We start from the raw sequence: 22006 nt of genomic DNA, 5'->3' as shown, positions 1-22006 counted from the left end.
TGGCGAGGGAATGTGACGATTAGATGGGATGAGATCATATAGATGGTTGGAATGTATGACATCTCAACAAAGGGCCATTCCGCACCATTGTCTGGAACAAAGAAGGCAACAATGACGATCATCCGGTAGGGATAGAAGGCTTGTCTCTCAAACCCGACCCGAAACAATTGGACATGATGCATTATCTCTTCAATAAGACCGACTATTGTCGAATGAAACAATGCTCTTAGCTAGACGCCGGCCTGTAGTTCCACTGTTTCAGGCGCATCGGAAACCGCCCTGAAACGCGGCGCTTACAACGGCTCGATCCATCGACCGTGTTAGTTTACTGACTGGACAATGAATAATATTTGCTTCTATTTTTGTATACAGGTCATGACCTTCGCTTCGCTCGGTGACTTGAAGCTATGCGCGAAAGCCTAGAGTTCACGCTATAATCTCTAGGTAGTGTCTCTCCGCTTACCGTCCCATCCACCCACCATCCACAGTAATAACCTCACCAGACACATATCCACTCGCCGAACTGGCCAAAAAGACAACAACCCCCTTAAAGTCCTCTGGCTGACCCCAGCGACCCGCAGGGATACGCGCCATGATGCCCGCGTTACGGTCCGCGTCGTTAATGAGCGCAGTGTTCATATCCGTAGCGATATACCCAGGTGCAATCGCATTGACATTAATCCCCTTGCCCACCCATTCATTCGAGAGCGCCTTGGTCAGCTGTCCGACACCACCCTTGGAGGCGGCATAGGCGGGCACGGTGATGCCACCCTGGAAGGTGAGCAGGGATGCGACGTTGATGATGGAGCCCCGACGGGCGGAGGGGAACTCGGAGGCATCGCGGGCGAGGAGGTAGGCGCCGAATTCGCGACAGAGCGTGAAGACTGAGCTGAGGTTCACATTGATAACCTATCACAGTCAGCAATTGCGGCCTGGTGGTGAGAAAAAGAGACAAACCTCGTCCCAGTCCTCGTCAGGAAACTGGTGGCTCGGATGCCGGCGCTGGATGCCCGCGCAGTTCAGCAAAATCTGCGGCTTGATGCCCTGGCTGGCTAGGGCGGGCATGATGCCCTTGATGGCTTGTCGGTCGGACAGTTCGGCGATGTGGATCCAGGCTTTGCGGCCTAGACGAGTAACGATCTCATCTCGGGTCGATGTATTGGAGTCGTCTCTCTACGGGACAGCGGTTAGCTTGACTCGGCTTCTTGATGCATGTCACGTACTTGGATCAGCACGATATCTGCGCCGGCTTCCGCTAGGGCAATGGCCATGGCCTGGCCGATGCCGCGCGTGCCCCCGGTGACGATGGCGGTCTGTCCGGCCACGGAGAAGAGTGAAGCGACAGTTGCTGCCATTATTGTTATTGTGTTTTTGAACAGAAACAAGACGCGGGCTCAAATCTTTTATCGGGGTGCCTCCCCCACACGCGGGGTATTCCTGATCGGGAATCCAATTGCCGTCGGCGATTGAAGATTTGTGTCTGCTTGGGCGTATATCTGTTGAACAGCGAGGCCAATTCCTTGTTTGCAGGTGTGAGTGCGTATTAAGTGGTTATTTCTACCAAAGTGATCAAAATCTTCCAAGTAAATTGCTAGCTATGCTATTGTTTCGTCGCCAGCGTGTCGAACGGTCAATAGCCGACGGCAATTGAGTCCGTCCAACATCGACATCATCATGAACTGCGCCCACCACACAACTACAATGAAATGGCTAATTTAAGGCCTCAAAGTAATTGAGAACAAGTAAACAATAACATCTACAAGCCTATATCGAAGCAAATAGCTAAATAGTCCTAATACAGCTGCTAGAGTCTGATGAGTAATGAACCCTGCTCGTGTGGGTCTGTGCCGTCCTCGTGCTTCTTGTACAAGAATTGTTGGAGACCACCAACTACTCCCTGCTATAGCCCAAACCCACATCCTAGATGGAGCTGGAGTCGCCACAAGACGTATCCCGCGCTGATCATATCGCCAAGCGGGTATCTCGCGCGTGCCTGCATTGCCGCCAGCGCAAATCCCGATGCGACCTGTACGTTTAGCGGAGAGTGTTTCCCCGGATCTTTGCAGATACAGACTAATCACCTCGTGACAGAGATACCAACGGCAATCCTGGTAAGCCACCCTGCCAGCGCTGCGTGCGCGAGCACCGCGAGTGTGTCCTGGGCGGCTCCAACCGGGGCGGGCGCCGTATTCGCAAGAATAAAATCAAGAACTTCACGCCGGGTATTCTGTCTCCCGGAAAGGACTCGGATACGTCTAGTCCCGATAATAGGAAGCATTCTGCTTCATATCCTGGTCCTGTAGTCTTTTTGCCGCCGAATCCGCCTACCTCTGCAGGGGCTGCGGTGGGCGATGATGAGACCGCTTCCATTGGCTCTGTCCCGCGCAACCCGTCAGACGCTTGGCAGTGTCTGACCGATATTGCGACTCATGGCGGTGCAGACACTGCCGCTACAGCAGCGCGCACCAATCCTCGCTCAGGCAGCTTTTCCTACTCTGGTCTGCGCGATGGCGTTCCCGACTTCACCACGCCCAGCACGGGCATCAGAGCGTACCGCCTGGTCCAGTCGCGGTCTCTGGACCCGGAAACTGTGTGGCAACTAGTGATGCGCTACGAGGCCAACTTCCACCCGTATCTGCCATTAGTGCCGCGCAAATATTTCCAACGCCCTGCGCTGGACGACTTTGCCACCAACGAAAAGCATCTGCTGACTGCAGTCTTGACCATCGCCTCGAAAGATCTGGTCGATCGGCCAGAGATCCATGAGTACTGCTCGAAGTACATGCACGAGCTAATCTCAGGCATCGCAGCTGGTGCCGAATGCGACGTCGAAGCCGTGGAAGCTCTCCTCTTGCTGGCCGAGTGGGAGCCACAGGGTCTGCGGCCACGCATCGAACGCGTGGGACGAGGCGAGGAAGATCGCGCAGCGTGGATGCATGTTGGTCTTGCACTGCGGTCGGGCTACTTCATCGGACTGGATCGAACGTCGTTTCGAGGCGATCCTTCCGGGGATCAAGAAACGGAAGCCCGTCGTCGACTGGCCTGGGCCAGCTGCTACGTCTCGGATAGGTTAATCTCCGTGCGAATTGGACGCGCGTTCTGGTCTCGCGGGCCGGGTCCGATGACGGGGCTGTCCAGCCAGGATTTCCCGTCGCTGCAGCCCGTCACGGACGGTGATGAGGATTACGCAAAGATCTTTCAGGCTATGCTGGATCTGACGCAGCTATATGGCAATGTTCACGAAGTGCTGTACTCCGGTATGCGCGCCAGCAATCAAATGATGCTGATGGGCGACTACGTCAAGTATGTAGATGACTTCCGGCTTGCCATCTTGCGATGGAAATCACTCTGGGGCTCGTTAGACTGTTCTCCGCCGATGCGGGCGACGTTGCAGTTGTCGTACGAGTACCTGCGTCTTTACACGACTGCTTTCGCCTTTCAGGCTGCTATTTCTCAGTCACTGGTGAAACCTAAGAGCGACGGGGTGTCTCACCGCGAACAGCTGCGGGCTACGTTTCGGAATGTGGCGTCGATGCAGGATTCTCGCTTCATCTATGAGTCCGTCGATGCGGCCAAGGCATATTTGACTATTCTCGTGGACTCGGTTGATCCAGAGAGACATTTGCATTTTATGCCGTTACGGTTCTACCTGTGAGTCCTTTTCACTTGTACAACAGGATCCAACTGATCAAATGCAGGTATGGCATCTACTCCGCCGTCTTTCTGTATAAAGCACGATCGTTTGGCATGATGGTTCCCTCCGAGGAAGCCAAAGTGCAAGGCCTAGTCGCACGAACCACCGAAATCCTCAACCAAGCGAGCGCCGGACCAGACGATATTGGATCTCGGTATGCGCGGCTGCTCGAGCTTCTCTGGAAATCCAAGCCGCCGATGGGCAACACCTCAACAGAAACACCACAGAGCAGCGACTTCGCAATGCAAAGCGCGCTCTCGAACCCAGTTACCGAACCCAGTAATTACATGCACTTCAGTCCCGCCAACGACTTCTCATGGCTCGATCTCGAGGCCGTGGGCGACTATGTGTCTGGCGACCAGATCTCTGGCGCGGGCATGCTGGGCTTCGATGCGTTCTTGAATGCCAACGCGGATCTGTACCAGTCTGACCAAAATCGGTCGCAGGCATGGCAGCCTGCGTGGATGGGTGATCTGAGCAGCAATCTGCTCTTCTGATATGCTGAGTGTCAATTCGGCAAATGAGTTCGCCCGGCGGGGTTAGCTTGCGGGGCCGTATCCACTCGGCCATATCCTCGGCGGTCCGCCCGAGATGCTGCTGTAGCCGAGGACAGACTGGCGTTTACTACTTCTACTCTTGCATCCACTTCCGATTCAGAGCAAGGTCAGTGCTAAATCAGTGCAAAAATGTCCCTCAACGAGATTAAGGGGCGGCTTGCTCTAATTACTGGTGCGTCGGGCGGGTAAGCTTCACCTCTTCAGCTAATCACACAACAAAAGCATCAATATCATTACAAAACAGGACTGACCATGTCTCTAGAATCGGCGCCGCCTGCGCCTACCAACTCGCGTCTGAAGGCGCCCACCTGGCGCTCACTTACTCAACGAATCTAGACGCAATGAACAGGCTGGTAGAGACACTCAAGTCCGCCCACGCAGACAAACAGCTCCGCATCTCCACACACCAAGTAGACGTCGGTTCTGCAGAGTCCATTGAGGCGATGTTCACAGCAATCGACGCACAGCACGGCCAGCGACCGGACATCCTGGTCTCCAACGCCGGGTACGGGAAGCGCTTCCCGAATGTGTGGGATATTACCCTCGAGGAGTTCGACTATACGCTGAACGTCAACCTGCGCGCGTCGTTTATCCTTGTAAAGGGAGTGGTTGACCATATGAAGGCTCAGCACTGGGGCCGGATTGTATTTATGTCTTCTATCGCGGCGCAAGGCGGGGGCATTAATGGGTGTCGTATGCTGGCCTCCTTCCCTTCTTTTCTAGATAACCGACTAATTTTGGATTTAGATTACGCCGCATCAAAGGGCGGTCTTACGGGCATGATGAAGAACCTTTCTACCCGTCTCGCCGAGTTCAATATCAGCGTCAACGACGTCGCTCCCGCGATGATTGGTGACACGGGGATGATCCCCAATGCGGCCGCGATTCCCGAAGTCGCGGCAGGCATCCCACTGCAGAGGCTGGGCACACCGGAGGAGACGGCTAATGTTGTTACGATGCTGTGCAAGACCGGGTATATGACGGGGCAGAGTCTCCTGCTGGCTGGTGGACTGAAATAGGAAGTTCAAGGCACGATATACGTGACTTTACTATGTGTTCAAGATTCAAGTGTTTAGGGGGAACCAGGCCCAACTCTAAGAGATATCATTACATTTCAGGCTCTGTCTCAAAAGATCTCTAGGATGTGACTCTATCAAGAACCTTCACGGAACTAAATTACACTATGCCGAACTCTGAAGGGAACAAAAAAAATTTCAGATTACTGGCCAGAAACTTGAATCACTACCTTTCCAAAATGCTGTTGCTCTTCAAAGTATCGGTACGCTTCTCTCGCCTCCTCAAATGGGAAGGTCTTGTCCACGACGGGCCGGATACCATGGATACCAATCGTCTGGTTCATCTGTTCGAATTGGGCCCTCGATCCTACCATGATTCTCCGCAAGATGGCGAGACCGGAGATAGCATCCCAGACGGTTAACTGGGTAGAATTGCTCGTCCCGCCAAGCCACCCGACGACAGAAATCACTCCTTCTGGAGCGACGGCCTTCACGGACTGACCAAAAGTAGTCGGGCCTCCGATCTCAATAACGTGGTTCACCCCCTGTCCTCCCGGCGACCGTTTCTTGGCCGTCTCCCCCAGTTCGGATCTTCCTTATAGTTAATCACCGTATCCGCCCCGAGCTCCTTTAGTCGTTGGGCCTTCGCATTAGAAGAAGTAGTGGCAATCACGAACGCACCGGCGGCACGCGCAAACTGTAGGCCGGCGAGACTAACACCGCCACTCCCTTGGATTAGCACAGATTGGCCCTTTTGGAGCGCCCGTAGGCCATATAGGGCGTTCCATGCCGTCAGCGGGGCGCACGATAGGGTGCTAGCCTCGATGGCAGATAGATGCGGAGGAGCTGCTACTAGGCCGTCTTGGTGGAAGAGGCCGTGCTGACGGAGGCCGCCAGCGAGGTCGGCCCCGAGACCCGTCCGCATCGCTTGAGGGCTAATCGGATCCGTTAGATGGCCCTGGTTGAACAAGGTGCAGACCCGTTCACCGCGTTGGAAACGAGTGACCTTGCTTCCCGTCGCGATCACGATGCCGCTGGCATCCGAACAAGGTACGACGGGGAGAGTCACTGGACGGACGTAGATACCCTAAGCCGGGTTAATCGTGATTGTGTCAAGATGAAAAACAATGACAAGATATATGTACCTTTGTAATGGCTAGGTCCCGATAATTGAGGGACACCGCTTCCACTTCGATCAGACAATCCTGCTCGCCCAGCGGTGGCAGGGCCACGGATCCTTCGAAGTGAAGACTGTCGACCCCATTGCTGCCGTTCACAGTCCACTGGGCGGTGGTGAGAGGAACCATCTTTACGGCTATCAAGAAGCGGAAACTCAATGACGGGTGGAAGATACAATTACGAATTCCTGGCACAAAGTAGAGTAACGTTAAGTAGTTGGTTACCCTACAGCAATTAATAATATGCCAGCGGCGATCGACCAAATCAGATCGGGAGCCTCGGTGGGGAGCCTCGGTGGGGAGCCTCGGTGGGGTGCCGCATCGAGCCAAGTATGCGATAGATCAACCGCTTTCTACTGGAGAAGCGATTTGGGTAAGCCCATAACAAATAACCGTTGTCCTGTTATTTGTATATTCTCAAAAAAAGACGCAACACACGCGAATCCCAAGCCTGGATCAATGGAATTGTAATCTTTTTGATCGACGCAGTGGAGGTTTGGTGACAGAGGCCTTCTGTCTTACCCGACGCCACTTTTTCTGATTCTTCTGCTCAGACTGCTTTTCGCGGCGTTCGCGGTTTTGAGATGAGCGTGCCGCATGCTCTAGTGGAGGTCCTAGCTCGGAATTTGCCGCCTTCGTAGCCCTCCTCGTCGCTCGCCTTGTTGGAAGCTCTATCAATCATAGGCCGATATTTGTCATCTTAGAGCCAACGGAAGAAGCGGGAATTTCAGTGCCTGGCCGACGTGGCGAAGGGTTCGTGATAGTGAAGATATTAGATCCTATCAAACATGGATCGATATTTGCTATCTTAAAGCCGACTAAGGAGGCGGGAGTCTCAATACGTGACAAACTATCTGAAACTAAAGGCGCTTCTATACTATCGATAGATGCAATATCGCTACAAATAAGCCGTAGGCTTTTTAGAAGATAGTACAGTATAATATCGACGTTATATTTGTGCACTTTAGTAGCGTAGGCTAGAAATTTAGTAACTTTAGAGAACTTTATGATGTTGTGATAGGCTACCTAGGTATAGCCAATCCTATCAAGCGTATAGACGAAATAAGAATCAATCAAGCAGCGACTCGCTCTAGGTGTTACGAATGGAAAGGCGGCCATTTCTAGCCACAGAACCGGCCATTTTCGGCGTCAATTTCACAGGTCCCAATATTCTAGTTGTAATTCAGAGGGAAATTGTTTTTTTTTAAAAATTATTTCCCAGGGGATACAGTAGGCCATATATATAATCAAGTCCAATTTGGTTTCGAATTAACTTGGTTCTTCATATAGATAGGGCAGGAATCATTTCCGATATTGCGGCTTTGTTCCTGATCCATATCAGCCGCGTATCAGAACAGTTATGTCTAGACTCCCTCCATAAAAATCTCCTCGCTTGGCAGGTTTTCCTGCACTATCTGTTCCTCAACCAAGTCTTCGGCTCCAGCTGCCTTTAGTTTCTGCTCAAACTTCTCCAAAAAGGTAGACCCGTCACGAGTTCGCGTTTGCTTAATCCGCTCTCCCTTATCTTCGGTCTTCCAGATATGTACGAATATGCGCGTTTTCACTTCCTTGCCATTTACAACTTGCGTTCCATTAGCCCAAAACTTCAAATGAGGCGCCATTTCCATGGTCAAGTTGCGTAGCTGAGGCGCAATACCTGCCGCTGGGCTGAGGCCATCAATCGAAGTAATCTCCTCTAGCTGCTCATCGCTAAGATAGGCAGGAAAATGGACTGTGAAAAGTGCAAGAACTACTCCCTTTCTCGGATGAATCCATGATCTAAAAGTGGTAGAGTCCGCCTTGTAGACCTCAGGGGGCAGAGGTGAGTAGCGACAAAGAGTAGACCTGTATGTGTTGTATGCAGGGGAAGCCTCAAAATGGTTTAGAGCTTCTGGAGAAGTCCACATTTCAGAAGGTTAATGTCTTATAGTTCCAAAGGATTTGGTAGAGGTTTTGGAGTTAAAGAACTTACAAGTGATAAGAAGAACATAATCTGATGAGGAAAATGGGCGCTGCTGAATTCTGCCCCAAACGGACCTGTGGTGCCCAGGGAATTGCTTTAAGGACTTTGCAAAGTCAATCCATTTATCACTTTGCAAATTCTCGGCTTCAGGGACATGAAATTTGGTGAAAACGAGGACATCTGTCCGGTCCATGTTAGGGGTGATGCGAAGGAAACCTAGAGCTCGTAAGTTTACAAACAGTGTCAAGATCTTGGATGTCGTACCATATAAGCATATAAGGAAAACCGATGATCAAAATAGTCCTGTTGACTGGTCTAGGATGGCTGGCACTGTTGCACTTGGGGTGTCTTCACGTTGTAGGACCCCGCCAGCGGCAGCCTAACCCGACGTTGCTATTAAATCTGTCACATTGTCCACCGCCTCCCATTCTCTGTAGAGCGGCAGTAATTTTGTTTCTTACCATTATTATCTCGGTTAATTCATGTTAGAGTGTCTGATGGGCGTATGAACTAGTAATTCTACCTAGTATTTCATTAGAGAATGATTAAATCGATGCGATTCAGACTATCATGTTTTACCACCTAGGCCGGGCTAAAAGTGAATTACCTGAGTCCGCAGTTCAGGCCCTCTCTTTGGTAATGATCCCTAACAATATTCATTACGACAAGAAATCATCACGCACTTCTAAATTAGGATTGAGCAGAGTGGTAACCTTAAGAAGTTCGCTCGAGAGCCACGGCACGACCGGCGGGCGACTCGCACGGCTCTAAACTTGGCCCTCAAATTTGAGGGTCGACATTCCGAATCTCTAACCCTCGAGACGAGTTCCCGCTAGGTCCGAGCAACAAAGGGCTACCCGCAGGCTCACTCGCAGGTTCTATTTCCAGCATATGGAGTAGAAAGCAGTACACTAGGTAGATAAGTCTAGACCTCGCCACGGGAGTACTGTAGGGATTTTAGCTCCGGGGCCGCGGGACGGGTGGGTCCCCAACGGAATTCAACACTCGCTCCAAGTCGCAATTCAAAGGGCGGTTGGTGAAAATAGCAGATTCCGGCCCTCTGTTTTTTGGCCCTCTCTTTTTGACCCTCTGGTAATATTTGATCTGACTTTTACTACTTTTGATATTGATATTTTCGAAGAGCAAAGCAATATTAAACCCATGCTCTCATATATTCTCAATATAAATATCCGACATTTCCATTTCCATGGGTATACATACATGCACGACTAACTCTCAATCACGACCTTAACAACTGGCTTCCCCATTTCATCAACCCCCTTACCAGCAAGCTGAAACGCACGTTCCCCATCCGCAAGCTTAATCCGATGCGTAACGACCTGCTCCTCCACCTTGGCCATCTTCCCACTTGCCATCAACGCAATAGCAGCCGGGTACGCATACCCATCATACCGGAAGACGCCAATGATATCGACCTCGCGCAGCGCCGCCGCGCCAACGGGGAGTGTCTGGATGGGATTTCCCATTCCGATCTGAACGAGGACGCCGCCTGGTGCGGAGGCGTAGATGCCTGCCTGCACACAAGCTGGCACGCCCGTGCAGTCGTAGACGCGGCTGAAGCCAGGGACTGAAAGGTTGTCGTTGGCGGAGACAGCTGCTGCGGTGAGTGTGCTCGCGACGCGCTGGGCATTCTGTAGTGCGAACGCGGTCTGCTCTGCCTGCGGAGCATCCGGCGCAGGAGGCGGGTGGGCGGGGTCCCCGCGAGGAATCAGCGCTGTCTTCAGACCTAGACCCAGCGCCTCGGCGATCTTCAATCGCGAGGGATCGATATCTGCGACGACGATAGAAGTAAACTGTTCCGATGTAGACAGCGCAGAAGCGAGGAGTAACCCGATGGCTCCAGCGCCAAACACCAGCGCCGCAGTCCCCTCTCCCGTACTCTTCGACAGAGCCACCTGCTCGGTCGTCGGCGGCCTCGACCGCCGAATAGCATGCAAGCACACAGCCAACGGCTCAATCAATGCCCCACCGGCATCTGACACATTAGCCGGCAGGAGATGGCACATGTCGGCGGGATGATTCGTCCGCTCCATGAGCGTGCCGTCCAGGTGCGGGAACTGCTTCGCGCTGCTGCGGAACTGCATTGCCGGGCAGATATTGTACCGGCCCTGCTGACAGAGGGCGCACTTGCGGCACGGCAGACCGACTTCTAGCGCGACGCGGTCACCGATCTTCAGGTTCTTAACGTCGCCTCCGACGGCTGTGACAGTGCCCGAGGACTCATGCCCTAGACACATTGGCTCGCGGACGACGAAGTCGCCATTCCGGCCGTGGGTGTAGTAGTGTAGGTCTGAGCCGCAGAGGCCGGTGGCTTGCACGGCGACTTGGACGGAGGTGCCGGTTGGGGCGGGTACCGGGCGTGTTTCCTAGGTATGTTTGTTAACAACCTGTTCTGGGTTAATATCAAAATATTCTTTGACTTACCAGGCGCAGGTCCTTTGCGCCGTGGAGAACAAGCGCATTGACGGATGTTTCTGTCATGTTGGCGGTGTGTGTGGTGTTTGAGAGGAAGAGAGTCGAACAAGAATTAATTGACTTGGAGTGATGATTCCCCTCATAAACCCCCACTGTTTCTCGTGGGGGAGCCGGACTTGGTCCGTGTCGGCTATCGAGCCAGATGCCGCATTTTCAATTGCCGATGCCGTGGGATAATTTGGGGTTGGCCGTGTTGGCATTATTCGGATAGAGGATGAGATTTCATAGATAGTCGGACTTATCGAAAGTTTTACGAGAGGAGAGACGCAACCATGCACCCTAGGCACAGACCTAAGTCACCCACTGTACAGTAGAACTCGCTCTTAGTATACTTCCAAACACCGCCTTCCGTCATCTCGGAATTCAGGCTCCACCTGTGGGGGTTATCTATCGATAGTCGCGGGGCTCGTTTCTTCCCTTTAGCCAGCTCTTCTCTCTTTTTCACAACAATATCCCCGAAAAACAACCGCCAAGATGCCTTCCGCTCTGCTCATCGGCGACATTATACACGCGCGCAAGGAATGGGAGAGTCTCTCCTCCCTCCTGACGCTGAAAGTAACGTCGCCTAGTTTTATTGTTCAAACTTTTTAAAGTGCATTGCTAATCCGCAACAGGAATTCCCCAGCGGCGGCAGACAAGCATTCATCGAGAACTGCCAGGCCGGCCAGTACGACGACGTCGTTGCCATTTACCGGTCCAATACGTCCAACAAGGTGCGAGCGAACCCACTCTACGCAAACGTCATTGGCTAAATGCGCATCTTTAGCATACTGGTCCCTTTAACTCGGAGCTAGTTGCCGTCCTCCCGCAATCCTTGCGCTACATCTGCCACAACGGCGCGGGTTATGACAATATCGACATCGCCGCCTGCTCGCAGCGCAACATTGCCGTGTCCAGCACGCCCGTCGCGGTGAACAATGCCACCGCCGACGTGGGCATCTTCCTGATGATTGGCGCATTGCGACAGGCCTACGTGCCGCAGGCGGCTCTTCGCGCTGGTGAGTTCATCTGTCTACGCTCAAAATGATTGCCCACTGAAGATAAGACTAGGAACGTGGCAGGGAAAGACTACATTGGGTAATGATCCCCAGGGCAAGGTGTTGGGGATTCTGGGGATGGGAGGTATTGGACGGGTATGTGGATTGATTTACTTGCCTTCATGAAAGAGCTCTGCCTAACGTACGGGAACCAGGAAATGGCTGCGCGAGCCAAAGCATTCGGCATGAAGATCCAGTATCACAATCGCTCGCGACTGCCCGCTGATCTGGAAGGAGGCGCGACGTACGTCTCGTTCGACGAGCTGTTGGCCAATGCCGACGTGCTGAGTCTGAACCTGGCGTTGAACGCATCGACGCGCCACATTATTGGTGCGACGGAGTTCGGCAAGATGAAGGATGGCGTGGTGGTCGTCAACACGGCGAGGGGAGCCTTGATTGACGAGAAGGCGCTGGTCGCGGCGCTAGAGTCGGGCAAGGTACGTATCCAATCCTCCCTGACGAGAATCTAGAAGTTAATGACGGCAAAAGGTGCGCTCTGCCGGGCTGGATGTGTATGAGAACGAGCCCGAGATTGAGGCTGGGTTGGTGAATAACCCGCGCGTTATGTTGCTGCCGCATATTGGCACGATGACCTACGAAACGCAGCGGGAGATGGAGATTTTGGTGCTGGATAATCTGCGGTCGGCGGTGGAGAAGGGGGAATTGCTCACGCAGGTACCAGAGCAGAAGCGACAGGCCAAGGTATAGAGGGAGGAAGGTAGATAGAGGAGAATAGTTACCGAAGTTAATAGACACTCTAAACAAATATGCCTGAGGCACCACTATTTGATTACATAATGATCAAATCACCTGACCCGTTTAGGGCTCGCTTAGCACCTGACCTCGCAAAAATCCACACTCGAAGAATCCGCGACCGACAGCGGAACCCAACACCACCCGACAAAGGACCATCGACTTCCTCTCGCCAACTCCTTCAAGATGGTGAGTCTCGCTGCTCTCTTACGTCTCGACAATTCTTCTGCCCAATTACCCTCCGATGCCGTTTCCCTTGTCATCCACTGTCGACTCGTCTCATCTTGAAATCCGTCAAATCCACAAACGCACCAAATGCTAACTCCCTCTCCCTCTACAGGTCCGTTACGCCGCCCAGGAGATCTCGGCCACGAAGAGCGCCCGCGCGCGGGGCTCTTACCTGCGTGTCAGCTTCAAGAACACCCGTGAGACCGCTCAGGCCATCAACGGCATGAAGCTGCAGAAGGCCCTCACCTTCCTCGAGAACGTCACCACCAAGACCATGGCCGTCCCCATGCGGCGGTACGCCGGCAGCACCGGTCGCACTGCTCAGGGTGAGTGCTTCCTTTTTATTTATTTTGGGTGTGGAAAAAAAATTTAGTGGAGGGTTTTTTGGAGCGCACGATTGCAGGATGGAATTGATGGTTGAATATTTTTTCTGACAACCAACCAGGCAAGCAGTTCGGTGTCAGCAAGGCCCGCTGGCCCGTCAAGTCCGCCGAGTTCCTCATCGACCTCCTGAAGAACGCCGAGGCCAACGCCGACACCAAGGGTCTCGACACTGGCAACCTGGTCGTCAAGCGCATCCAGGTGAACCAGGCTCCCAAGGGCCGGAGACGCACTTACCGTGCCCACGGTCGCGTACGTTTCTTCAAATATGTCTCAACCCTCCAAACACGAAACTAACATCCTCCAGATCAACCCCTACATGACCAACCCCTGCCACATCGAGCTCATCCTCACCGAGGCCGAGGAGCAGGTCGCCAAGGGACCCTCGGACGCCCTCAAGCCCCGTCTGTCCTCCCGCCAGCGTGGCTCCCAGATCCGCCGTGCCCTCACCGAGGCATAGATGGATTAGTGGATGGATGTGAAGGAGAAGGGGGTATGATATGATGATGTTGTGTGCCCGGAAAAGAAAACGGTCGCAGTGGGCGGGGGATTTCTTCTTTCCGCATCTCGTCTCTCTGTGATGTCTGTTGGAAACGGATCATACGATTGATTGTTTTTAAGGTCATGGCGCCCAGCACTCATGGAGAACAATTTCAAAAAGTTCAAATACCACGATATCGTTCTGTAACCTACTAGGTTTTTGTATTCCAATATCATCGGTAGGGACCAGGGAAGAATCTGCTGCGGGGTTGCTTCTGCCCTCTACAACCATTCCTCCACTACACATATCTGCTAGAATAGGTACACACCACACCCGCACCATGTCACACCTCAAAGACTACCGCCTGCTCTGCTTCGACGTCTACGGCACCCTAATAGACTGGGAATCCGGCCTTCTCTCCGCCCTACAGCCCCTCCTCTCAAAGAGCACCACCGTATTCCCCAACGAGCACCTGCTGACCGTCTACCACTCCCTCGAAAGCGCCCAGCAGCGCCAAACCCCCGACATGCCCTACTCGCAATTGCTAGCAACCATCCACCCAACCCTCGCCTTGCAGCTAGGTCTCCCACCCCCAAGCCCCGAAGAAAGCGCCGCGTTCGGCAACACCGTCGGCAGCTGGCCCGCCTTCCCAGACACGGTGGACGCGCTACGCCGACTGGGGAAGCACTACAAACTAGTCGTTTTGTCCAATGTCGACAGGGAGTCCTTTGCGCGCTCGAATGAGGGTAGTTTGCAAGCTGTGCCCTTTGACCTGGTCATCACGGCACAGGATGTGGGGTCTTATAAACCCGATCTCCGGAATTTCGAGTATATGATTGAGAAAGTGAAAACCGCCTTTGATATTCCTAAGACGGCGATTCTACAGACGGCACAGAGCCAGTTTCACGATCATCAGCCAGCGAGGAAGATGGGGGTCAAGTCTGTTTGGATTGAGCGGCCTGGGGCTATGATGGGGAATCAAGAGGAAACAGTGTTTGATTGGAGATTTGATACACTAGGGGGGATGGCGGATGCGTTGGAGAAGGAATTGGGACAATAGTAGGCATCGGGAAGAAGAGTAGTAGTATGTCATTCTTGATGTTGTTAGAGAGGATTGTTGTTGTTGCGGGTAGACCGTAGGGTTAAAAATAGATTGATTGATGATCGATCCATTTGGCCCCCAGACGGGACGATCACGTTTCATGGTATGGTTTGTGGATTAGCTATAGCTTCCATGAACGGTCTAGCAATAATAATTCTGGTCTAGCGATAGTTCAATAGTAGCTTGCCCCATCTCGCTGCTGACTGCTAGGCACCAGGCAGCTACTGAGCTACAAGCTGACGCAGCTCATCCAGAGAATAGCCAACGGCGACCGCAGAAGAAACCCCCTAAACACGTCAACGGACATCTACGCGTAGAGTCTGTTGTTAGTGCCTTCGCTTGGCGGGGAGGCTGAGACCTCGCTTCGTGGCTTTTTTTTGGGCTCTGGCCCCCATCAATTATTTAATTCCTGTGGTTTTCTTCTGGTTTTGCCTCCTGCCTTCTCTCTCTTCGTCCCCTGTTTTTCCCCCCCTACACCACCACCATGAAGCGCTTCCTACGTCTGAACCGGCGCGAGAGTGAGCAAGAGAGTGCGTCGGACTGCCTGTCTCTTTACCCCCTCCCCGCAGCAAGGAATGCTGACAGGATCACCCAGGCCCATCTGGCTCCGACAGCGAACCATCCCACCCCGGGGACTCCCCCGAGGGCATTATCCTAAAAGAAATTGTGTGTTTGCTGAGATTGAAATAACACACCCATCCCGACTAACAAGAAGTCCAGACAGCCTTTTGCGAAACCAGCGGTGCCCCGCAACACGGCTCGGTATGCACTCAACCCCCACAATCCTCCCACTTCATACTATGTACATGCAACTGACCAAGCCTACCTACTACAGACCGCCGGAAATGAATTCGTCCACCTGCCCCTCATCGTCGAAACTGCCGAAAGCAGCCCCGGCGCCGCCAAGGAGGCCGCCCATCGCATTCGCAGGTACCTCTCCGCGCCAGACAAAACCCCGAACCACGTCCAGTACAACTCGATCATGCTCATGCGCATCTTGGTCGATAACCCGGGCCACACGTTCACGCGCAACATTGACTCCAAGTTCGTGGCCACGATCAAGATCCAGCTCAGGCAAGGGCGCGACTGGCATGTGCAGCACTATCTGCGCCAATACCTGACCACGCTGGAGACGCAGCGTCACTGGGACCAGGACCTGACGCCACTGTTGCAGATGTGGAGTAAGGAGAAGCACAGGGCTACGTCGTCATGGGTAAGAACCTGCCCTTTCAATATTTCTTTATTTTTTGGAGGAGGAACGGCATAGCATAAGCGCCCACCCGCTAACCACAGTCTCTCGAATTAGACGGACCGCCGACCGATGGGAGGATCGTACCTGCCGAACCCGCAGCAGCCGCAATACCAGAATCAAAATTACTACTCGCGCCCGCAGGCACCGCGCAACGTGCTGCCTGGCCCGGATGAGCTAGCGGCTCGCGTTAGCGAGTCGCGCAACTCCGCCAAGCTGCTCACGCAGTTCGTGCAGTCGACCCCGCCGACAGAGATGGAAAGCAACGACCTGATCAAGGAGTTCACGGACCGCTGCCGGACTGCTTCGCGCGTCATCTCGGGCTACATGCAGGCGACGAACCCGGCCCCGGACGACGAGACCCTCCTCACCCTGATCGAGACGAACGACGAGCTCTCCGTGGCGCTCTCGCAGCAGCAGCGCGCATTGCTGAAAGCGCGCAAGGCCCGCGGCTCTGTCAGCCAGAGCCCCAATAATAACTCCTCCGGCGAGCGCAGCCCGCAGTCAAACAACAACAACCATTATGCCGTTGCGTCCGGCGCTATTGGGCCCATGGCGGCGAGTGCCGCGCCCCGCTTGAATAACGATGTGCCCTCGCCTTTGATAGATATGGATGATGCCGCAGAGCCAGCGCCCAGCTCGCGACCAACTGCCCCCAGAACTACGAGCCAGCGGTATGAGTATAACTCGGATGAGTTCCAAGTGCAGAATCCCTTTGCCGATGACTTTGCCACGAATGACTCCGATTCGAATCATCCTCATAGCACGACAACGAAGGAGCCTAATGGTCCTGTTGGGGTTGTGGCTACTGAGCAGGAGCGTTGAAGAATGATTGGTTGTTGTTGAAAGCGCTGGATTGGCAGCTTTCTTTGTTTTTTATTTCAAGGGTTGTCTCTTCCTTGTCCTTGTCTCTCGTTAAAGCGTTTTTGTTGCCGTTGTCGGCACTCACCCATGATACCTCCGTGGAGCACCATTTCTTATATTTGGATTACATACTTCTTCTCATTCGAAGCATCATACAGAGAATATACCCGCCGTACGCAGCCCGAACAAAACCGATTGTATGGAATATCAGGATATAGTGAGCTCCTTGAAAGCCAGAGAATCGTTGATTTATGTGACATTTCGTCTGATATCGCGCAACGATAACAGATCAGGATCCACTCTTGTTGAATCCAAGCCTACCTCTGATCATCAACCTATAGCCTCCGCATATGGATATTTAGATACGATTCTGCAGTTTTGACTGTTCGTACTTCTGCAAACAATTGCAGAATAAAAAGATCATTCTACATATTCCGCAATCGGCATTCATTCAAGGTCTAACTACGCCATAGCCATAGTTACTTACCTCGATAAGATAAGAGCTACAAGAGCTCTTCCCCCAAAACTTGAACCAGCCGGAGACACGCAAGACCCTTGCGCCGCCATTCTTCATTCCAGCCAAAGGAATTCTGACAGACACGCACCATGGAAGACCGCCTGCGCCAAAGTATTTCCAACCACCCATTCCAGCACCGCCACCACAGCAACAGCAACAGCAACTCCAGCTCGCCACGCTCCCTTCAGCCCTACCGGCCCTTGGACACCAGAATGACGCAACTCTCCATCAACGCGGCCACCACGACAGCCCTCGAACACGACGAGGCTAGCATGAGCCGGCACCCGTACGACGAGAGTACGACCTCCGACGATGCAGAGGGGCAACCTCCGCCCCGGTATACACCCGAGAACGACCCGTTCCAGCTCGCGTCGAAGATCAAGTCCGAAGAAGAAATCCGCGAGATCCAGGCGAATATCTCTCGCAAACGCGAGTCCACGCAGACAAGCAGCAATGGTCAGAATGTGGTGGATCTCGTCAAAGCACCGAGCCTGCGGGGCAAACAAGCCCTGACAACCAGGAAACTGCAGGGCTTCTACGAACGCCAAAATGAGAATATCCAGCGCATGCTCAAGCCTGTGGAGGAACATGTCCGCACCGCGCGCGAGCTCAATGCTGATAATCGCCTGAAATACCGCATTGCCGTGTATGGCAGCTTCGCGGCGAATATCATTCTCTCTGTGGTGCAGGTGTACGGCGCGGTGTCGTCGGGATCGTTGTCCCTGTTTACGACCATGGCAGACGCCATCTTTGACCCGATGTCGAATCTGACGCTGTTACTTTGCAACAAGGCTGTTAACCGCGTCGATCCGCGCAAGTTCCCCGCGGGCAAGGCGCGGATCGAGACGGCGGGGAACATCTGCTTCTGCTTCCTTATGACTGCCGTGTCATTTATTCTAATTGCATTCTCGGTGCGCGAACTTAGTGCGGGCTCAGAGGAGGAGACGAAGTCGTTTCATCTCCCGTCCGTCATCGCTGTCGTCATCGCCTTCACTACGAAGCTTGTTCTATTCCTTTATTGCTGGTCGCTGCGCAATCAAGTCTCGCAGATTCGGATCCTGTGGGAGGATCATCGCAACGACTTGCTGATTAATGGGTTTGGTATTCTGACTTCCGTTGGTGGAAGTAAGTTGCGCTGGTGGATTGATCCTATGGGCGCTATTATACTCTCGGTGCTTATTAGTTGTTTGTGGTTGCATTCTGCGTACGGGGAGTTTCAGCTGCTTATTGGCGTGACCGCTGATACGAAGATGCAGCAGTTGATCACGTATATCTGTATGTCTCCCCCTTCCCTTCCCTTCGCTTGTTTTCTTCTACGCACTGTTTTTGTGTAGTTCAAGCCATAAACTAATCAACCACAGCAATGACCCACTCCCCTCTAATAACAGCAATCGACACCGTTCGCTCCTACACCTCCGGCCCGCGGCTTCTCGTCGAGGTCGACATCGTCATGGACCCGACGGAGTCGCTGCGCGCTACGCACGACGTCGCGGAGGAGCTGCAGATCAAGCTTGAGTCCTTGCCCGATGTGGAGCGCGCGTATGTCCATGTGGACTATGAGACTACCCATAAACCGGAACATTTCCTTAAGAAAGAGCTTTAGAGATTTGTGCATGTCTTTTCCGAATGTTTTTGAGCGATGATCTTTTTTTTTGTCTCGGTGTTGGTGGTTACATTCCTGGTTGTTTCGGTTCTGGGTTTCTTCTCAGTTGTATATATAAAAGCCATTGCTACTGGACACCTATGAATAAACTGGGTCACTCTTTATATTCGGCAACCTCATTCATTTGTCTTGCCGTCTCGACCGGCAATTTTAAACTTGGCCGATGTTTGTCTGGTTTGCACTAACTCACGCATCACGGAGGAATACCCGACACCAAGTTGGACCCCTAACTGGACTTATGGGTGGATTCTTCTAGTAACACCTTCATGAACTTTGATTCTTGGTGAAAATGACAAGTGAAAGTGCCCAGACTCGGAATTTGGGCAATCTGTCAAGATCAGTTCCCTATTCCGCAAAAATGGGTCCCAAAAAAAGGTCTATTGCGTGAGTAAACACAATCCAGCGCCCTATACCAACCGAGTAACTGACTCACCTGGGCTCTAGTTGTAACCGGTGCCATGCTCAGAAGATAAAGTGTTCAGGGGAGACACCCTGTTCACGATGTTGCCAAGTCGGACAGGGCAGCCACTGCCGATATGTTGCTCGCGATCGCAAAATCCGAGTTGATGAAAGGTCCGTCTCTCTCTTTCCTCCTCGTGGCTGCTTTGACACAATAATCCAGTTACTTGGAGCAACTTCTCAGCGACAGCAAGGAGCTTCGCAAACTCCGCAGTACTCTCAGTATCAATAGCATCGTCGATGCTAACGACACTGATGTTAAGAGTCCTGCGGTGACACAGGCGTTTTCAATAAGTCGATCGTCTAACCCTCCTGTCTACATGAGTGAGGCAGCATGTCCAGCCTTTGCTAGCCGCCTATGCAAGTACCTCCAGCCTTCCGATCATTCAGCAGAGAAACTCCCAGAATTGCGCTATACAGATGAATCAACCCTGTCGTCTTTGCTAGACATCGACATCCAATGGCCCAGTCTGGCATATGCCCAGTTGCTAGTGCAAACAGCGCTCGGCCACGTCAATCCATCTTTCCATTTAGCACTGAGGAAAGACACCCTCGATGTTCTGCAAACCATTTACCAAAAAGGGACATTCGACGACCCGGCCCTCCAATGCAAATACTTCGCTCTCTTTGCTCTGGGGAATGTTTATACTACACCTCGAGACTCTTCACGGGCAGCCCCTCTGCCAGGTGCATCCTATTTTGCGAAAGCGCATTCTCTCATTCTATTCATTCCCGAACGGGCTAGTATAATTCATGTCGAGAGTCTTCTCTGCATTGTATGTCGATCTAAGTACAACGAGACAAGAACAACGCTGATTTCCATCAACAGGCATTTTACTGTCAGTTTATGAACAGATTCCACTCCGGCTATCGGCTAGTAGGAACCGCCATGCGGGTTTGTACCAGTCTCGGTTTGCATCGTCCTATCGCGGAGAGTCAATCCCTGGAACGAGAACACTGTTTACGATTGTGGTGGACTGTTTACGTGCTAGATCGCTTTTGGGGGCAAAGGCTAGGATCTCCTGCGCAAATTGACGATAAAGATATACACCTCGATCTTCCATCCGAGTCTGTTTCGATGATGCACCGCGAACAATTCGCCGATAGTACTTATCAAATAGCTACCGTCGGGCTGGCAAAAATATGCGGGAGTACGATCAAGGAGATCTACAGCCGACCACACTCGCCTGCAAGGTTTTTGCAGCACGAGCAGAATATTTTGCTTCAACTTAGGCAGTGGGCCCGGTCTCTTCCTGAAAGTATGAAGCTTCAACAGGGAAAGTCTAATCCTACACACCTTGTTCAAGCGCATTTGCAATTCAACCATGTAAGGTTTTTTTTTTTTTTTTTTTTTTTTTTTTTTTTTCCCTTATAAACAAAAATTTGCCATGTCCGCGTTGAGCTAATGGTGATTGCAGTGTCTTATTGTGGCAATTCGGCCCGTCCTGCTCTATGTTCTCTATGAGACGCGTCCCAATCATTCGGATAATTGTAAAGTGTCATCAATTGCGACTACGTTAAGCGAAGCATGCATACACACCGCGAGGCAATCCCTAGCCATGTGTGTGGAAGAGTGGACCACCGGAGCAGTAGCGGTATTGGGCTACTCTTTTCCATCCTTTATCTTCTCATCTGCGCTCATATTGATGATTTCAAGCATCTTGCCATTCGGAAACCCAAGCGATCTCACTTCTGCTGAATCCGGCATGGAGATTCTTAGGGTTATGAGCCTCTCTGAGGATATTATGGCAGAGACTTCTTATGAGCGTCTTCGATATGTCCGGCAATGCTTTGAAAACAGCACAGTGCTTTCTGATCCTTCTTTTGTAGATCATAAGGCCATTCCGGGTGAACCGACGGCGGCACCAAATGCCGGTCCGTCTTTTGCAGACCTCAAAGATATTCATAGCCCGGATCAATCATCGGCAGCACCATACTGCCTTCCACACACCACCCACTATTCAATCGGTCCCAGTGGTGGGTCTGCGCCTATCAGTGATGCCTCATATACAGTCCCCGAGCTGGCTCTGTACCAGCCAGACCTGCAGGCATTCTTGGATATGGATCAGTCAGACATGAATCTCGATTCACTAGAGGACGGCGGGCTCTTTGCCGATATAGATGTGTCTTTTTTATGGCCTCCAGACCCCCAGTTCTGAGCTACCTACAATGCAGATACCATTTTCTCATCTTATTTCGATCTAGTCTTTCTCTGGTGCACGCTTCGCTAGTTTCGTTACTAATATCCTTGATTGCCGGAGAACGTTTCCAAACAGCTAAAGAAGTGCAACGTAGCAGAAGCCCTGTTTGATTTAAACCTTAGCTCTTAATCAAATATCAAGTCCTAATCGATGTCACACACTATGCA

At 52.4% G+C, this 22006-nt stretch overlaps 11 protein-coding genes across 11 annotated transcripts; 7 read left to right on the top strand and 4 right to left on the bottom strand.

Annotated features, from left to right (window-relative positions):
* Window positions 1-459: 459 nt before the first annotated feature.
* Window positions 460-1355, bottom strand: N7474_004951 (putative 2-deoxy-D-gluconate 3-dehydrogenase; the record flags this gene model as incomplete). The annotated part of the gene is made up of 3 exons (XM_057196366.1): window positions 460-909; window positions 958-1173; window positions 1224-1355. The coding sequence occupies 3 exons, from the start codon at window positions 1353-1355 to the stop codon at window positions 460-462; spliced, it is 798 nt and encodes a 265-aa protein (XP_057053762.1).
* A 569-nt stretch (window positions 1356-1924) lies between these two features.
* N7474_004950 (Zn(II)2Cys6 transcription factor) lies at window positions 1925-4191 on the top strand (the record flags this gene model as incomplete). Its single annotated transcript, XM_057196365.1, has 3 exons — window positions 1925-2028; window positions 2092-3651; window positions 3699-4191. 3 exons carry the CDS (start codon window positions 1925-1927, stop codon window positions 4189-4191), a joined length of 2157 nt encoding a protein of 718 aa, XP_057053761.1.
* A 189-nt stretch (window positions 4192-4380) lies between these two features.
* Window positions 4381-5270, top strand: N7474_004949 (SDR family NAD(P)-dependent oxidoreductase; the record flags this gene model as incomplete). The annotated part of the gene is made up of 3 exons (XM_057196364.1): window positions 4381-4436; window positions 4514-4944; window positions 4999-5270. 3 exons carry the CDS (start codon window positions 4381-4383, stop codon window positions 5268-5270), a joined length of 759 nt encoding a protein of 252 aa, XP_057053760.1.
* A 200-nt stretch (window positions 5271-5470) lies between these two features.
* Window positions 5471-6574, bottom strand: N7474_004948 (zinc-dependent alcohol dehydrogenase family protein; the record flags this gene model as incomplete). Its single annotated transcript, XM_057196363.1, has 3 exons — window positions 5471-5842; window positions 5878-6354; window positions 6413-6574. The coding sequence occupies 3 exons, from the start codon at window positions 6572-6574 to the stop codon at window positions 5471-5473; spliced, it is 1011 nt and encodes a 336-aa protein (XP_057053759.1).
* Window positions 6575-7809: 1235 nt separating this feature from the next.
* N7474_004947 (uncharacterized protein) lies at window positions 7810-8352 on the bottom strand (the record flags this gene model as incomplete). The annotated part of the gene is made up of 1 exon (XM_057196362.1): window positions 7810-8352. One exon carries the CDS (start codon window positions 8350-8352, stop codon window positions 7810-7812), a length of 543 nt encoding a protein of 180 aa, XP_057053758.1.
* Window positions 8353-9637: 1285 nt separating this feature from the next.
* On the bottom strand, window positions 9638-10910 carry N7474_004946 (NAD(P)-dependent alcohol dehydrogenase; the record flags this gene model as incomplete). The annotated part of the gene is made up of 2 exons (XM_057196361.1): window positions 9638-10795; window positions 10854-10910. 2 exons carry the CDS (start codon window positions 10908-10910, stop codon window positions 9638-9640), a joined length of 1215 nt encoding a protein of 404 aa, XP_057053757.1.
* A 468-nt stretch (window positions 10911-11378) lies between these two features.
* N7474_004945 (60S ribosomal uL22 domain-containing protein) lies at window positions 11379-13763 on the top strand (the record flags this gene model as incomplete). Its single annotated transcript, XM_057196360.1, has 10 exons — window positions 11379-11459; window positions 11519-11617; window positions 11671-11902; window positions 11955-12037; window positions 12097-12378; window positions 12431-12643; window positions 12776-12883; window positions 13035-13248; window positions 13368-13555; window positions 13611-13763. 10 exons carry the CDS (start codon window positions 11379-11381, stop codon window positions 13761-13763), a joined length of 1653 nt encoding a protein of 550 aa, XP_057053756.1.
* Window positions 13764-14124: 361 nt separating this feature from the next.
* On the top strand, window positions 14125-14844 carry N7474_004944 (putative haloalkanoic acid dehalogenase; the record flags this gene model as incomplete). Its single annotated transcript, XM_057196359.1, has 1 exon — window positions 14125-14844. The coding sequence occupies one exon, from the start codon at window positions 14125-14127 to the stop codon at window positions 14842-14844; it is 720 nt and encodes a 239-aa protein (XP_057053755.1).
* A 526-nt stretch (window positions 14845-15370) lies between these two features.
* N7474_004943 (VHS and GAT domain-containing protein) lies at window positions 15371-16960 on the top strand (the record flags this gene model as incomplete). The annotated part of the gene is made up of 5 exons (XM_057196358.1): window positions 15371-15416; window positions 15482-15552; window positions 15607-15648; window positions 15722-16099; window positions 16193-16960. The coding sequence occupies 5 exons, from the start codon at window positions 15371-15373 to the stop codon at window positions 16958-16960; spliced, it is 1305 nt and encodes a 434-aa protein (XP_057053754.1).
* Window positions 16961-17605: 645 nt separating this feature from the next.
* N7474_004942 (cation diffusion facilitator family transporter) lies at window positions 17606-19119 on the top strand (the record flags this gene model as incomplete). The annotated part of the gene is made up of 2 exons (XM_057196357.1): window positions 17606-18791; window positions 18878-19119. 2 exons carry the CDS (start codon window positions 17606-17608, stop codon window positions 19117-19119), a joined length of 1428 nt encoding a protein of 475 aa, XP_057053753.1.
* Window positions 19120-19661: 542 nt separating this feature from the next.
* On the top strand, window positions 19662-21797 carry N7474_004941 (fungal specific transcription factor domain-containing protein; the record flags this gene model as incomplete). Its single annotated transcript, XM_057196356.1, has 4 exons — window positions 19662-19756; window positions 19802-20414; window positions 20468-20965; window positions 21057-21797. Coding segments are annotated over 4 exons (1947 nt in total), but the record flags the coding sequence as incomplete, so codon positions are not given.
* Between the last annotated feature and the right edge of the window lie 209 nt (window positions 21798-22006).

This window comes from Penicillium riverlandense, assembly GCF_028828495.1.
Source record: "Penicillium riverlandense strain IBT 135883 chromosome Unknown utg000003l_segment0_segment0, whole genome shotgun sequence".
Taxonomy (NCBI): domain Eukaryota; kingdom Fungi; phylum Ascomycota; class Eurotiomycetes; order Eurotiales; family Aspergillaceae; genus Penicillium; species Penicillium riverlandense.
The sequence above is the reverse complement of the archived record's forward strand: the minus strand, read 5'-3'. Positions and strand labels throughout refer to the sequence as shown.